The 18098-nt window shown below is 39.5% G+C and overlaps 1 protein-coding gene across 1 annotated transcript in view; it reads right to left on the bottom strand.

The window, feature by feature from the left end:
• The window catches only part of LOC122555511 (ATPase MORC2-like), a 97794-nt gene extending 82265 nt beyond the window's left edge, over nt 1-15529 (bottom strand). Inside the window, exons 1-4 of the mRNA XM_043701535.1 lie at nt 15458-15529; nt 15316-15369; nt 12367-12401; nt 3986-4054 (exon numbers count right to left, since the gene is read on the bottom strand). Coding sequence (XP_043557470.1) covers nt 3986-4054; nt 12367-12401; nt 15316-15369; nt 15458-15522 — 223 coding nt within the window. The 5' untranslated portion in view covers nt 15523-15529. The remainder of the gene's footprint in view (nt 1-3985; nt 4055-12366; nt 12402-15315; nt 15370-15457) is intronic.
• Between the last annotated feature and the right edge of the window lie 2569 nt (nt 15530-18098).

Genomic DNA, 18098 nt, shown 5'->3' with positions numbered 1-18098 from the left:
TTGGAATATTGTGTCCAGTTCTGGTCGCCCTACTATAGGAAAGATACAGAGGCTTTGGAGAGGGTGCAAAGAAGGTTTACCAGGATGCTGCCTGGACTGGAGGGCTTGCCTTATGAAGAAAGGTTGAATAAGCTCAGACTGTTCTCTCTGGAGAGAAGGAGGAAGAGAGGAGACCTGATCGAGGTGTACAAAATAATGAGAGGAATGGATAGAGTCAATAGCCAGAGACTTTTCACCAAGGCAGGATTGACTGGTACGCGAAGTCATAGTTTGAAAATATTAGGAGGAAGGTATGAAGGAGGCATCAGAGGTAGGTTCTTTACGCAGAGAGTTGTGAATGCATGGAATGCGTTGCCAGCTGAGGTGGTGGAATTGGGGACATTTAAGCAACTGCTGGACATGCACGTGGATAGCAGAGAGTTGAGGGGTGCGTAGGTTAAGTTACTATATTTTACATTAGGATTAAGTCTCGGCACAACATTGTGAGCCTAAGGGCCTGTTCTGTGTTGTACATTTCTATGTTCTATGATACAGTCATTAAAAAGGAGTATAAAAGTGCTGGGAGAACTTAAAGGAAATTAGGAAAGCAAAGAGTGCAGAAGAAATCATTGCAAGATCAATAAAGGATAATCCAAAGGGTTCATTAAAAAAAAGTCATAAAAGAGCAAGAGAAAACTGATGAAAGAGTAGACCTCATAATGGTAATCAGTGCATGGACCCAGAAGATGTGGTTGTGGTCCTCAAAATGGAAAAGGTTGACACAGGTATAGACACCAACGGTTTTAGCAGCCTTAAGAGTGGATAATTCCATGGGTCCTTTTTAAATGTAGTTTAGGCTGTTGGAAGAGGTCATAATAGGATCATAGCAAGCATTTTGAAATCCTCAGACCGTAATCAAGGTGCCAGAGGACTGGAGGATTGCTAATATTGTCCCACTATTAAAAAAAAAAGAAAGTATAGATAATGAAGTTACAGGCCAGTCTAACCCCAGAAGTGTGGAAGTTATTATAAAGAATTCTCAGCAACGGAATTTGGAGAAAGTCAGGTTAATCAAATACGGTTAGCATGGACCTGTTAATGGAAGATTGTGTGACAAATTTGATTGAATTTTGAGGTAACCAGGAACATTGACAAAGGTAATGTGGTCTACATGGACTTTGGCAGACATATGGAGAAACCAAAAATTCACAGGATTCAAGATGAACTGGTATTGGATACAAAATTGGCTGAGAGGTATGAAGCAGAGGATGATGGTAGAAGAATATTTCCAAGGGGTTACTTGCAGGGCTCAGTGCTGGGAACCTTGCTGTTTTTGATGTACATTGATTATTTAGAATTAAATGCAGGGAAATTGATGAAAGGTTTGCGGATGACCCCACTAATGAAGGAGATATCAACGGATGCTCAGATGGGCAGAACCGTGATAAATGAAATGGAATTCAAGCCAGAAAAGTAATGCACTTGTGGATGGATAATGAGGGAAAGGTTTATGCTATAAATGGCAGGACACCGGAAAGTACTGAAGATCAGAGGGGCCTTGGTGTACATATTGACATATCCCTGAAGGTACAAAGGCAGGTAGATAAAGTTCAGCTGGTATAGAGGATACTCGCCTTTATTAGCAGAAGCATAGAATACAAGAGCAAGGAGGTTACACTGAGAATATATGAAACACTGATTAGGCCACAACTAGAATTGTGCGCGCTGTTCTGGTTATCATATTGTCGAAGAAATAAGGTTGCACCAGAGAGAGAGGGCAAAAGAGATTTAACAGTATGCTGCCTAGACTAGAAGCCAAAGCTATAAGCAAAGATGAGATAGGCTGGGGCTGTTTTTCTTGGAGCAGCAAAGGTTGATACGAGATATGAGAGAAGTGAATACGATTATGAAGGACATAAATATGGTGGCTTGGAAGTCTGTTTTTCCAAATGTATAGGGGTCAATTACAAGACAGTATAGATTGAAGGCAAGAGACATAAGGCTAAGAGGAGAGCTTTAAAAATGCTCGTTATTCAGTGGATGGTGGGAGCCCAGAACCGAGTGTCTGAAAAGATGGTTAAGTCAGAAACTCAGGTAACATTTAAGCAATATTCAGATATTCATTTGCATGCCATAGCCTCCAGGGTTACGGGCCAAAAGCTGTAAAGTGGGATTAGTGTAGTCAGATCTGCCAAGAAAATAATGGGAAAAATCGCTTTGTGCTGTAAGCATCTGTGAGTTCATGAGGAAGGAAGTACTGCGCAAAAAACAAACAACTCACTGACTTGACTCAATAATTCTCACTGCGTGCACATTTTATATATTAACCCAGAGGAGTTAGGCCAGAACTTTTTGTTAAATAAAAGCAAAAAGCAAAGCAAAGTCTGCCAACATCTGTGGAGACAAACAGATTTCAGAGCCTAATTCCATAGTATAGAGCCCTTTTGGACTCATAATATGAACTCTTATACTCTGTCCACAGTTCATGTCAGACATGCAGAATTTCTCTAGACATTTAAGTTCACTAATCCAGAACAAACATATTAAAAATATTTGAATGCTTCTTTCAAAGGAATATGTACAGGAATAACTAATTTTATTATGATAACATTCAGTTAGAATTTCAAACTGAGCTGTTGCTTTGATACATGCATCTTTATTTAATTAGTTGATTTTCTTTCAAACTCACATTTTGTAGCATTTCAGTTACCAGTACCGTCTCCTTTCTGTCTTTGCTCTTATTCAGAAAATTTATTGCAGCTTCTCCAGTTTAATTTCTCTATTTTTTTCTCAAACCATGCTTTCTTTAGTTTATGGGATCCTCAAGTTCTAAGATCCATTTTCAACTCAGGGGACAACACTATAACAACTTATACTTAAATTGTGGGGAGTACTAAGTATACATGAAGACAAATCAAGGCCTAGATTTGTCTGAAATTTACAGAATCTTTGTGTTGCATATGGTCTATAAAAATGTAAATAATTAATATAATCAGGTGCACTCTTGATAGATAGTGAAGGTTATCTTAGATTATAAAGGGATCTTGATCAATGGGGCCAATGGGCCAAGGAGTGGCAGAAGAAGTTTAATTTTGATAAATGCGAGGTGTTGTATTTTGGTAAAATGAGCAAGGGCACTTAATGATGGGGCCCTGGTTAGTGTTATCAAACTGAGAGACCTAGCAGCTCAGGTACAAAGTTCCTTGAAAGTGGCGTTGCAGCATGACAATGTAGCAAAAGAAAGCATTTGGCATGTTTGCCTTCATTGTGCAGACCATTGAGTCGGAGTTGGATGTCATGTTGCAGTTGCACAGGACGTTTGAGAGGCCACTTTTGGAGTACCGTGTACAGTTCTGGTCACCCTGCTACAGGAAGGATATTATTAAATTGGAAAGTAAACAGAAAAGATTTACAAGGATGTTACCGGGACTGGAGAGTTTGAATTATAAGGAGAAGCTAGATAGGCTAGGTCTTTTTTCCCGGGAGATTAGGAGATTGAGGGGTGACTTAATAGAGGTTATAAGGTTATGAGGGCCAGAGATAAGGTGTATAGCCAAGGTCTTTTCCCCAGTGTAGGCGAGTTCAAAACTGGAGGGCATAATTTTAAGGTGAGAGGAGAAAGATTTAAAAGGGGACAAGACGGGCAACATTTTCACACAGAGGGTGGTTCGCATGTGGCATGAACTGCCAGAGGAAGTGGTAGATGCAGGTACAGTTACAACATTGAAAATACATTTGGACAGGAAAGGTTTACAGGGATATGGGCCAAATGAAGGCAAATGGGGACAAGTTTTGTTTTGGAAACTTGATCAGCATGGACGAGTTGGAGCAAAGGGTCTGTTTCCATGTTGGATGACTTTGAGGCTCTTTGGTTGCCATAACTTTGGCAGAAAACTAAACTGATATGGTGATCCAGAATTTCACTTCCAAGGCAACAGCAAACAATCAGGAAAGCCCTATGGCAAATTTCCAGAGTTACAGGAAACAGAATTTTTAATGTACTTACTTGGATTCATACCAATACCATTATCCAGAAAACACATCATAAACCCTCCTCTTATTTCATCACTGGTTTCTGAAACAGAAATATTTAAAGCTATCAATTAATACCAATTCTGCTTAAAATTTGGGTTCCATGGTTTACTAGGATGAAAATAAATTGAAAATAAAATTTAATAGAAAATAAACTTACAGTCTCAACATTTGAATATAGAAATAACAGCAAAAATGATTTGTTGACAGCATGATGTCTCGAAAAGATTATGGTCTCTCCTGAATAAACTCTGTCCAGAAGATAGGGACTCCCATGAGTCAGTGAGGATGTTTAGTCTCTTTCACGATGCTTTCAGGACATCCTGAAATTGTTTCTATTATTCTTCTGGGAGTCTCCTGCCATAATCAAGGTCAGAGTAGACAGTTGCTTTAGGCAGCTGGTGTCAGGCATATAACTAGGCAATATGTCCTGTCCAGTGGAACTGGTTAAGTGGTTAGCAACTTGATTTGGGCATGCTAACTTGAGACAAGATACTGCTATTGGACTTCCTGGCTTCCACAGAAATTGAAGTGTCTTCTGAAGGCATCACTAATGGTACTTACGCCATTATTTCATCTTGATCATCATTCAAGATCACTGATTACCTCATCAACAGTCATACTTTTATCATATAGCATGTACCATACTGCCCATTAGCAAAGGCAAAGACATCTACTAACTGTAAAAAACAATAGAAACCCTCAAAAATTAATAAAATGCCATTATGGACTTAAGAATCTAATTTATAAAAGGTTTGTGTAAGGCAATCATTTTCCCTTTAGATAAAAGCAAATTCTAAATTATAAGTTTCCTTCTTAATGCAATCTCAAGAATTTGATAATACTACTGTTGTATAGTCATTCCCAGCTATGAGCACACCATAAATCATAACCAAGCAAAAATAGTAAAGGTCCATCCCTCCATATTTTGAATTTGTGAGCCCTTAAATAAAAGGCTGACTAGGGTCACAATTATTAGGTTTCAGATTGTTGAAGTGTCTGTGCAAACTTATGCAGGCAAGTTTCATTTGTCCCCTCAAACCGATGGGTCAGTTAATAAACTTTTTCTTCCCCTTTTGCTAATGAAAGCAAGAAATAATTATGGAGGCATATCAGAACACCTCCAATCTCCCCACTGTAACAGTTGCTTAATATCAAAAAGGTAAATAAAACTATTCAATCAAACATGATGTGACTGCGATGAGGATTAAAAATATGCCTATATTCCATTTTTAATGACAAATTTTATTCTTTTTATTTGTTCCTGGGATATGGGAGTCACTGGACAGGTCAGCCTTTACTGTCCATTCCTAATTGCCCTTGAACTGAGTGAACTGCTTGGCTAGAAGGCAATTAAGAGTGAACTGCATTGCTGTGGGTTTGGAAGCACAAAGACCAAATCAGGTAAGGATGGCACATTTCCTTCCCTAAGGATATTAGTGAATCAAAGTCAAAAAGTGTAGTGCAGGAAAAGCACAGCCGGTCAGGCAGCATCTGATGATCAGGAGTTGACATTTCGAGCATGAGCTCTTCATCAGGAATGAGGCTCATGCTCAAAACGTTGACTCTCCTGCTCCTTAGATGCTGTTTGATCTGCTGTGCTATTCCAGCACCACACTTTTTGACTCTGATCTCCAGCATCAGCAGTCCTCACTTTCTCTTATAGTAGTGAAACAATTGAGTTTTTGTAACAATGACAAAAGTTCACCTAATTGTGACTGTATAAATTACAGATTTTTAAGTGCATTTTAATTCCACCATGCCCACGACATTAGCCTTGGGTTCTTGATTTCTAGTCAAGATACATTATTACTATGCCAGTATCACCCCTCCTCCACTGATATTGTAGCATGGCTCCTTTTTAACACAGAAATGTTAGTGCAGCTTGTTTTGTTTACTTCTACTTACTTTCTGCCATACTTTTTTGGTGAATTTGGAACAGGTGGAGATGCATATTTTCATGATCAGAGACACAAATGCTCAAGTTTTGGTAAGGAAAATGAAATCCCTGAATTTGTTTAAAATGATTACCGTGGTGGTTCTTTGTCGGTTATGTTGTCAATAACACTTAATTATTAGTCAAAGGCAGCTCATTCAAGATAGTTTTATTAACAAAACACTAATGTGTAGCTGACTGTTGATACAATTGAGAGGGTAAAACTACGTTAGGATACCATTTACAATAAAAAAAATAAATTTATATAATAAATGAACTGGACCTCATTCAACAGCTTTGGGGTTAGAGGTTGGCTAGTGTGGTAGAGAGAGATGTACAAACTGAGACTTAAAACAAGTCTGAAATGGTACAGAGACAAATTTGAATCCTCTCCAAAATGTGCTTCTGATTGATTGGCCGAGAGATTGTACCATGTGTCCAATGTCTCTCGTACGAGCTTGTCCCGGCTTGTCATGATATTAAGACATGAAAAATACCAAACTTCATGAAAACTATAAATTTTAATTTTTAAAATGATTTGCTAGACAAAAATGATTGCAATAGATCACATGATTCACAAGTTGGCTACAGTTCTAGAATCTTTCAGTGAATGAAATTAAACCATTTGTGGAATTTCATGCATATAATTGCATGGGAACTGTAAACACAAACAGTGAGGACATATACTTTCTATGTCAAACCCAGAACTGAGAACAAACAGTGCTGAAACATGTTATAATTGCAAAAGGAGCTAATAGGGCCATCTAAGATGAACAATGGATCCTTGACCAGAGAGATTAATTGTCAAGTTGTAACAAACTCCTTAAATGGGCCAGCCACGTGACCAAAATCCCTCTGGTCTTTGAGCAGATTTTAATTGTACATTTCTGAACGAGTTTTGTTTTTAACATAACATAGTACAGAAATGACAGATGAAATAAACAAATATTTTGCTTCACTCTCTTCACTTCAGAAGAAGATACAAAAAAAGTGCCAGTCACAGGGTTAGAGATGTACAAAACCTTCAATCCAACTTGTCCATGCTGACCAGATACCCTAAATTAATATAATCCCATTTGCCAGCATTCGGCCTATATCCGTCTAAATCCTTCCTATTCACATAACCATCCAGATGGCTTTTAAATGTTGTAAATGTACCAGCCTCCATCACTTCCTCTGGCAGCTCATTCCATACACACACCACCTTCTGTGCGAAAAAGTTCCCCTTATGTCTCTTTTAAACCTTTCCCCTTTCATCTTAAACCTATGTCCTACTGTTTTTGACTCCCCTACCCTGGGAAAAAGACTTTGGTTATTCATTCTATAAACTGCTAAGATCACCCCTCAACTTCCAATGCTCCAGGGAATAGCTGAAGATCACGAGATAGGTTAAGAGTAGCAAAGTCAGTGAAATTACAATCACAAGGAAAGTTGTACAAAGTAAAGCGATAAAATTGCAGACAGGCAGGTTTCTGGGCTCAGCTAAATTTCATCCCAAGATTTTAAAAGAGGTAAATAAAAGGAGGTAGTTGATGTACTGGCGACTATTTTCCAAAATTTCAGGAAAGGTTCCATTTAGCAAATATAGTCTCTTTATTCTAGAGAGGAGGGAGGACAAGTACAGGAAACTATGTCATTTAGCTTGATGTCTGAAATAGATACATAGAAAATATAAGCGGAAGTAGCCCATTTAGCCCATCAAGCCTGCTCCACCATTCAACACGATCATGGCTGATCATTCAACTCAATACCCTGTTCCTGGTTTCTCCCCATAACCTTTCTTTAAGGCGTTCAATGCTTTGGCATCAAATGCTTTTTGAGGCAGAAAATTCCATAGGCTCATCACTTCCTGAGGAGACTTTTCTTTTCACTCATCAAGAAAGACTCAGAAGGTGGTGGACATTGAACATGTCTAAAAGTATTTAGATATATTCATAAGTCAGAGAAATCAGCATTATCAGGGTAGGTAGCAATGGAATCTGAAACACAATAATGTCAGCAATGATTTCAAGTTGCAGAGCAGGCTTGAGAGTTGAATGGTCTTCTTTTGCTCTTATTTTGCTAATGTGTAACATCAGAACAGAAGCGTTAAGCTAGTCTGAGACAGTCTGCTTGGTACTTAGCTTAAAGATTATTTTATCAAAAGCAGACAAGGTTTGCATATATCAAATTTATCTTGCTGCACTATTATCTACTAGGGAAAGAAATCAGCCATTCTGACCTGGTCTGACCTACATGTGATTTGAGACCTACAATGTGGTTGACTCTTAACTGCCCAATGAATAATTAGGATTACAATAAACACTGGCTGCACATAAATGATTTTAAACAAAGTTCATTTTAACTTCAAAAACAGGATGTTTTGGAAGTAAACACACCTTACTCAAAATTAAACCACTACTTACTGCAAGAGGCCAAATCTTTCATTTTTTTAGAGCTATAAACTAAAACAGTAGTTTGGCTGCTATAACTGGATATCAAGAAAGTCTTTTGCAGCTTGAAAATCAATTGTTGCATGTTGTTGATCTGGATAGTACAATATTGCTTTTTGGAAGAAGTAAGAAGAAGAATAAGACTGAAAGGCATCAACAATCTTTTGAGTTAAGGAAATTCTGCTTGACAATAGAATGGAGATTTGTCATACTCTGCAGCTCAAAGTGCCAAAAGCAGCAGACAGTGGAAAACTTCGAAAGTCTGCAGAGAGAAAGCATTCATATATGCATGCACTTGTGTGTGGGATAAAGATAGAAAAAAACTCAAGAAAATTTGAAATAATATTTATCTAAAAAAACTCAGGTTTACTCATCAACCATCAAATCAAAGGATTGCGGACCTTATAGACAACAGTGCATAGTTGCAAAAAAAATCAGAAGTGTTCAGAAAACTGACGTTCCCCCTTATGGTCTTGATTTTTGACCTTTGGAATTTTGTTTACCTTATCTATATTCTTCCCATCCTTAGTACATGTTAAAAACTGCTTACCTTTTGTCTGTCTCAAACATGAATGAGCATGTATGCATTTAGTGTTTTGAAGGGGCTTCTTCAAATTTCATAAATTAGAAGTCCAGTATTTTTACTGCTCAAAGTGGAATAAAAAGTACATTTCCTGTTATTGAAAGAAATTTTGTGTGAATGCCTTTATCCTGAATGGCAAGTCTCTTGGACATTTTGGTCATCTCATTGGGATATTATGCATTCGTTCATGCTAGTTAGTGAAACAGTGAGGCATGATGCATCACCTGATTCTACAGAGACAGGCAGCACACAAAGTTCATGCTGCCTCCATTTACCTGACTGCAGGATACAGCTAACAGTGTTCTGGGACAGTGATGTTCAGCATAAGGGCTTAATAGTATTCAAGACTAGATACTTTTGAATAAACTTGGTAGAAATGTTATTACACACTTCTGGAGCAGGTGGGACTTGAACTTGGGCCTTAAGACTCAGAGGTCAAGACACTAAGCACTGTACCACAAGAGCTCTTCAGTATTCAAGGCTTTCTTGTACGCCAGGTATCCTCAAAAAAAAGACACACTAACAAAGGAAATTGCTGTTAATAGCAAGCATTGTAATTGGAAACAAAGGAAATGATGGACCCAGACAGCAGGGTTTCCAGGATCACAAATATGGTGCTGAAAAATTAATAGGAAGAGAAATGCTATGTTTCCATGAAGGACAAGGCCAGGAAGCCATTAATATATACCATCCAAAAGGCATGAGAGTAGGACAGGAAGGTTCAATGCAAGGAGTATAGCAAAAACGATAGGGCAGTGTTGCCGGAAGAAGTTTAATGGGTTCACAAAGGTGATCAAAGTTGTTTGTGAATACATTATCAAATGACTTCTCTCATCCAGCATACCACCAACTTCTCAACAATCAAGCACCACACTCCAGTCATTAGCCAGTATTTAAGGCCTTACATCCAGGTAAACCACTCACTCCTTCATACGATGGTAGCCTCCCATCCATCTCTCCTACCTGATGCTCAGGTATGAGAGGCATCATCCAAACACACACAAAATACTTACTAACATTTTCCCATTCATTTCGGGAAACAAGGGAAAAAGACAGAAGCAAAGACTGACATACCTACTGTGAAGAATATGCTTTGGATTATGGGTCTCATTGCAACAGAGACATGAGAATCTAACATCGCTCAGGCAGTTCAGGATGATCGTACCTTCTCACTTATGTCACTTCAACTCCCATGAAATACTCATGCTATCACCTGGCTTGAAATCCAAGCTGCACATGATGTTGACCCCAAATTGTTTGCTTCAGACCCACTCTCTGGCTCATCCCAACATTCCTATCCTAATTGTGTTTTAACATTCCAAAGGCACATTGCCTGCCCAGTCAAAGCAACATCATAGCAATCACATAGAAACACCATCACTGGATCTGAAACTTGCAACCACCAAAGCAGGTACTGGCACTTTGTGAATTTTGGACAGTAGATAATTGTTAGGATCAGCAAGTGGTGAGGCACCAGGCTGTAGCAAGGACTGCGTTGAAGGATTGCTCATTTTCCAAATGACTACATGAATGGACTAGCCTAATTCTCAGGACATTACCAGCACTGAACTTGTTGAATGTCAGAATGGCTTGAGGGACCAAATAGCCTAATTCAGTTTCTAATCTGCATGTAAGTTTGTTTTAATGGATGCATCAATTCACCAAAAGATTTCCAAAGATTAGTAACAGTACTTTCAAACTATGCCGGAACAGAAATAAACCAGAAACATCTCATGTGGACATTGGATGCTTGCTTCTATATAGTCTATTTGAGGTGGCAAAGTGGTGGGCGGCTGCAGAGATCTTACCTTCTCAGGCAGCTTAGCACTTCAGCAGCTGAGAGTCATTAACACCTGTATTCACCAGACCTTGGTATTCAAGTTCTATGACATGCATCAACTCAGCCCGTGCAGCTGATGTTGAGCTGACTCTTGATGTTTCTAGCAGTGTAGTGATACTAACTGCACAAGTATGCTTTGTAGCATGGTACACTGCATGGACCACAGCAAGAATGATCAAATGCACGACCTGCACAATTTACAGATTTCAGCAATGTATGTAGTGCAAGCACCAGTGTCACAGACAAAGTCATACAGCATAGAAACAGACCATAGAAACAGGTCCAACCAGTCCACGCCTAACATGATCCCAAACCGAACTATTTCCAGCTACCTGCTCCTGGCCCATATCCCTTTAAATTTTTCCTACTCATGTATCTATCCAAATGTCTTTTAAACCTTGTAACTGTACCCGCATCCACCACTTCCTCGCAAAGTTCATTCCACAAGCAAACCGCCCTCTCTATGTAAAACATTTGCCTCATGACTTTTTTCAATTCTCTCACCTTAAAAATGTATCCCCTAGACTTGAAATTCTCCATCCTAGGGAAAAGAAAACCACCATTAACTCTATCTATACCTCTCATTATCTACTCATGTATCTATCCAAATGTCTTTTAAACCTTGTAACTGTACCCGCATCCACTACTTCCTCGCAAAGTTCATTCCACATGCAACCACCCTCTCTATGTAAAACATTTGCCTCATGACTTTTTTCAATTCTCTGACCTTAAAAATGTATCCCCTAGACTTGAAATTCTCCATCCTAGGGAAAAGAAAACCACCATTAACTCTATCTATACCTCTCATTATTTTATAAACTTCTCTCAGGTCGCCTCTCAACCTCCTATGCTCCAGCCTATCTTTACGACTCAGACCTTCTATACCGGCAACATCCTGCTATTTCTCATCTGAACCCTCCTCAGCTTGATAAAATCCTTCCTATAATTGGGTGACCAGGATTGGTCACAATATTCCAGAAGAGCCCTTACCAATGTCCTGTATAACCTCACTTCCCAATTTCTATACTTAAAGGACCGAACAATGAAGGCAAGATTGCCAAACTCCTTTTTAACCACGCTGAGTTCAACAGGATGATTCAAGAAAAAGACCACAATGTAACAAGAGCCTGTATAAAACTGTGTCACGGTGCCTCACAGCACCAGGGACCTGGGTTCAACTCCCACTTAGGCAACTGTCTGTGTGAAGTTTGCACATTCTCCTTGTGTCTACATGAGTTTCCTCCCACAGTCCAAAGAGTTGCAGGTTAGATGGATTGGCCATGGGAAATGCAGGGTTGGGTCTGGGTGGGATGCTCTTTGGGTGGATTTGATGGGCTGAACAGCCTCCATCCACACTGTAAGGATTCTTGTAGGAGAAATTGAAGTTATTCAAATACAAGTCCAGAAAGAGATTAATCATTTAAATCTATTTAAGTAAAAACAGAAAATGAATTAATAAAATGTCATATCAAAACTAGCCAGTCCAAGAGAAAGACATTAATTTTGGCAATGAATTATTAGGATACATTTCACTACCCAATTCACATTTGGTACTATAGCTCACCTGTATAAATGTTCAAGAGTGTTGCTTCAGCATCTCTGCAAGTACATAATAATATTAATATATGTTTCCTTATTTTCTTTCAAAAACAGTCTTATGATTTGCAAGTTCAGTTTAATTAATAAAGCATTATAGAAATGATTAAAATAATATTACAACCTAGAAAAGAAGCAATTATAAGAAATCACACCTTTTAGATCACAAAGTTCTCAGTTAGTGGACATAGGATGAGGCCACTGGGAAAGACACACAAAAGTTACAACTTGGAAAAGCATATTAAATTAGGGCAGAGTCAGCACACTTTCATCAAGGGGAAGGCATGTTGACAAATCTGTTAGATTTTTTGAGGTGGTAACCAGCAATTTAGACAAAATCTATTTTGATTTCCAAACGGCCTATGATAAGGTGCCACACAGGAAACTACGAAATAAGAGGCCATGTTAACAATGTCCACTCACTTAATGACACAGGCACCACAGGGATCAGTTCTGGGTCCTCTTGTTTGCCATTTATATAAATGACTTGGATGAAAATATAGAAGGCATAGATAGAGAACTGATTGGAAGGAAGAATGCGCTGGCATTGGAGGAGGTGCAAAAGATATTGAGAAAAATGATCCTAGGGGTGAAGGGTTTGTCATGCAAGGAGCAGTTGAGGACTCTAAGTCAGTACGCAATGGAGTTTAGAATGGTATGGCGGGATCTAAATGAAACTCACAGAATACTGAAAAGCTTGGACAGAGTGGAAAGGGAGAAGACATTTCCACTACGAAGACAGACTAGGACTGGAGGGCACAGCCTCAGGGTAAAGGAACAATCTTTTAGAACTGAGATGAGGAAGAATTTTTTTCAGCCAAAGGATGTTAAATCTGTGGAACTCATTGCCACAGAAGGCTGTGGAGGCCAAGTCATTGAGTGTATTTGAGAGAGAGATAAATTTGTTCTTGATTAGTGAGGGGATCAAAGATTATAGGGAGCAAGCAGGAGAGTGGGGTTGAGAAACATATCATAATGTGTTGCTGGAAAAGTGCAGCTGGTCAGGCAGCATCCAGGGAACAGGAGAATCGACGTTTCAGGCATAAGCCCTTCTTCAGGCTTATGCCCGAAACGTCGATTCTCCTGTTCCCTGGATGCTGCCTGACCTGCTGCGCTTTTCCAGCAACACATTTTCAGGTCTGATCTCCAGCATCTGCAGACCTCACTTTCTCCTGAGAAACATATCAGCCATGATCAAATGGCAGAGAGAACCCAAAGGGCTTAATGGCCTTATTCCACAGCTCAATCTTATGGTCTTATAACAGGGCTCTTTAAATCTTGTTATCATCCCGGCTGATGTTATTACAGGGCAAATCACAAGTCAGATTAAAATCTAGTTTGACTGATCATAGCTTTTAATTTTAATAAGTTAGTTTATCATGGGCAGATGTACTCATTGCTGCAGATTTTGCTTTAAGAATAAACAGTGGCTCAGTGATTAGCACTGCTGCCTCACAATGCCAGGGATCGGGGTTCGATTCTAGCCTTGGGCGACTGTCTGTGTGGAGTTTGCGCAATAGCCCCATGGCTGTGTGGGTTTCTGCTGGGTGCTCCTGTTTCCTCCCACAATCCAAAGACATGCAGGCTACATGGATTAGCCATAGTAAATACAGGGTTAGGGTAGGGGCCTGAGTTTGGGTGGGATGCTCTCCAGAGGGTTGGTGCAGACTCAATGGATTGAAAGGCCTCTTTCCACACCATAGAGATTCTATGAATAGAACAGAAGTTTATAACAAAGAAATTAAATAGAATAAACTGCTTTACTTATAACACAAATTTAAAGATTAATAAAAGTTTAATGCCATTAATTCCAAACTGTTTTACAAGTTTAAAAAAAAAATCCTTAGAACAGCATCCAACAGCAAACCTTGTACAGTACCCACACTAGAATTCCTTTTGCTAACACTAACAATAGGTTTAAGGTGACTGTGACTAACTCCTAGACTGGAACATCTGGGGGTATGTGCATTGATCATTGAAGGTAGGGGAACAAATGGAACAAAAACAGTTACTAACACTACAAAACCTTGGGCTTTATTAATAGGAATAAATTGCAAGAGCAAGGAGGCTATGTGACACTTGTATAAGATACTTGTTAGACTTTATCTAGTGTATTGAGTGCAGTCCTAAGCACCGCACTATAGGAAGGATGTGAACGCATTGGAGAGAGTGCCGAAGCAGTTATGAGAATGTTTTCAGGGATGAAAAAATTCAGTTATGAGGAAAGATTGGAGAGATGGAGACTTTTTTCCTTGGACGTTAAGAGAAAACATGGCAAGGTTTTCAAAATAATGAGAGAGTTGATCAGAAGCAACTCAAAAAGGATCAAGAATGAGACACCATAGATTTAAAGAGGAACTGTGATGCAAGAGAAAGCTTTTCTCTTCGAGTTGTTCAGTTTTGGAATCACTGAATACTCTGCTTGGAGGTATGGTGGAGGCAAGTTCAACCAAGGCATTCAGGAAGACATTGAATGGTTATCTGAATGGAAACAATGTAAAAGGATATGGGGAATAGGCAAGAGAATGGCATTAAGTCATAATGCCTGTTTCAAGAGTGATGGGTGAAGTGGCGTAATTCTGTGGTATAAAACTTCTGTGACTCAATCTCTCCAAACCTTCTTTTTTGTTCTTTTCCTCATTGTCCCACCTTCATTTGTTCAAAACCCATTACATTTCTGACATTTCCCATTTCTGACAAAATATCACAGACCTAACACTTTCTCTTTATGCTGCCAGACTTGCTGAGTACTCCTGACATTGTTCTTATTTCATAATATTGGTGATTTTTTTTAATTGATTTCAATAAAAATGAGCCATGGCTTTACTCAGTTAATAAAACATGTCAGCTAGATATTTTAAATTTAAAGCACAGTATTCAATTGTTTTCTTTCTTGGTTCTTATCAAGATGATTTACCTTGCATTATCCACCAATTCTGCCAATGCTCCAAAGACGAATTCATGCGTAGTTCTAGAAATGTGGAAAAAATGCACCTGGGCTTTTCTTTTTATTGTCAAAATTTTAAATAAATATAAAAAGTTTACTAAATCATATTTACGAGTTTGCATGAAGATAGTCACAGGTAAGCTGTGCTCTGGATAATTCATGGTACTTGTCTGTCATTTTTATCTTTACTTTCTCTTTTTACCATAACTTTCCAAGTTCTGCCAAGAGCTGAAGTAGCACTTTAAGATCCTCCAGTTTTATTCTGAAAAATATCAGAAACTCAAGATGATTTTTTTTCTTAAAAAGTTCAAAGTAAGCTTGTACAATTTTCTAATTTAAAATCAAAAGGACAGATGTGAAAAGTGGGTCATCTAATTTAGTATCACACCAAGATGCTTCACAACAGGGGACAAGAGGAGCACCACTGAATTGGTAATCTGGAGACACATGCTCTCAGTCTGGGACAAAAAACATAAGTTGCTGGAAAAGCTCAATAAGTCTGGCAGCATCTCTGAAGAGAAAACAGTTAATTTTTAACTGTTACCCTTCCTCAGAACTGATGGTAGCTAGGAAAATGTCAGCTTATTTGCAGAAGATAGAGTTGCGGAGGGGGGGGGGGGGAGGGGGGGGGAGCTGCAGATAAAGGGGGTGGTGAGGGCAGGCTGGTGAAGTGGAGATAGGCGATGTACCCCCCCCCCCCCCCCCCCCCCCACCCCCCCACCCTATCTTCTGCAATATAAGCCAACAATTTTCTAGCTACCATCAGTTCTGAGGAAAGGTCACCTTACTGAAACACCAGTTCTGATTTCTCTGCACAGGGGCTGCCAGACCTGCAAAGCTTCTCTAGCAACTTGTTTTTCTTTCTGATTTACAGCATCAGCAGTTCTTTTCGTTTTTATTTTCTAAGGGTCTGGGAAGTGCTTAGCACTGGATTACTCCCAGTGTTACGAGCTAGTGAGGGCAGGAATAGGAGGATAGAGCAGATGAATGCATGGCTGAAGAGCTGGTGTATGGGAGAAGGATTCACATTTTTGGATCATTGGAATCTCTTTTGGGGTAGAAGTGACCTGTATAAGAAGGACGGATTGCACCTAAATTGGAAGGGGACTAACATAATGGCAGGGAAATTTGCTAGAACTGCTTGGGAGGATTTAAACTAGTAAGGTAACACAGGGCTTGGTTAGGAACATGGCTGGGATATCATAGCAATTACGGAAACATGGCTCAGGGATGGACAGGACTGGCAGCTTAATGTTCCAGGATACAAATGCTACAGGAAAGATAGAAAGGGAGGCAAGAGAGGAGGGGGAGTGGCATTTTTGATAAGGGATAGCATTACAGCTGTGCTGAGGGAGGATATTGCCGGAAATACATCCAGGGAATTATTTGGGTTGAACTGAGAAAATAAGAAAGGGATGATCACCTTATTGGGATTGTATTATAGACCCCCCAATAGTCAGAGGGAAATTGAGAAACAAATTTGTAAGGAGATTTCAGCTATCTGTAAGAATAATAGGGTAGTTATGGTAGGGGATTTTAACTTTCCAAACATCGACTGGGACTGCCATAGTGTTAAAGGTTTAGATGGAAAGGAATTTCTAAAGTGTGTACAAGACAATTTTCTGATTCAGTATGTGGATGTACCTACTAGAGAAGGTGCAAAACCTGACCTACACTTGGGAAATAAGGCAGGTCAGGTGACTGAGGTGTTAGTGGGGGAGCACTTTGGGGCCAGCGACCATATTTCTATTCATTTTAAAGTAATTAGATTAGATTAGATTAGATTACAGTGTGGAAACAGGCCCTTCGGCCGAACAAGTCCACACCGACCCACCGAAGCACAACCCACCCATACCCCTACATTTACCCCTTACCTAACACTACGGGCAATTTAGTGTGGCCAATTCACCTGACCCTGCACATCTTTGGATGGTGGGAGGAAACCGGAGCACCCGGAGGAAACCCACGCAGACACAGGGAGAACATGCAAACTCCACACAGTAAGTCGCCTGAGGCGGGAAATGAACCCGGGTCTCTGGCGCTGTGAGGCAGCAGTGCTAACCACTGTGCCACTGCGCCGCCCACAAGCCACCGTGCCGCCCACAATGATGGAAAAGGATGAACCATATCTAAAAGTTGAAGTTCTAAATTGGAAAAAGGCCAATTTTGACGGTATTAGGCAAGAACTTTCGAAAGCTGATTGGAGGCAGATGTTCGCAGGTAAAGGGATGGCTGGAAAATGGGAAGCCTTCAGAAATGAGATAACAAGAATCCAGAGAAAGTATATTCCTGTCAGGGTGAAAGGGAAGGCTGGTAGGTACAGGGAATGCTAGATGACTAAAGAAATTGAGTGTTTGGTTAAGAAAAAGAAGGAAACATATGTCAAGTATAGACAGGATAGATCGAGTGAATCCTCAGAAGAGTATAAAGAAAGTATGAAGTTAAAAATCACACAACACCAGGTTATGGTACAACAGGTTTAATTGGAAGCACACTAGCTTTCAGAGCGACGCTCCTTCATCAGGTGATTGTGGAGGGCTCGATCGTAACAGAATTTATAGCAAAAATTTGCAGTGTGATGTAACTGAAATTATACATTGAAGAATTGATTGTCTGTTAAGCCTTTCATCTGTTAGAATACAGTGATAGTTTCACTTCTTTCATGTGTAAATCACAAAACCCTTTTTTTAATAGTTGCATTCTCGGGTTAGCTGTTAACAATGGTGATAACTAGACAATATGTTGAAGGTGTT

Source organism: Chiloscyllium plagiosum, chromosome 12 (assembly GCF_004010195.1).
Source record: "Chiloscyllium plagiosum isolate BGI_BamShark_2017 chromosome 12, ASM401019v2, whole genome shotgun sequence".
NCBI lineage: Eukaryota > Metazoa > Chordata > Chondrichthyes > Orectolobiformes > Hemiscylliidae > Chiloscyllium > Chiloscyllium plagiosum.
This window is presented reverse-complemented; position numbering and strand designations above follow the sequence as displayed.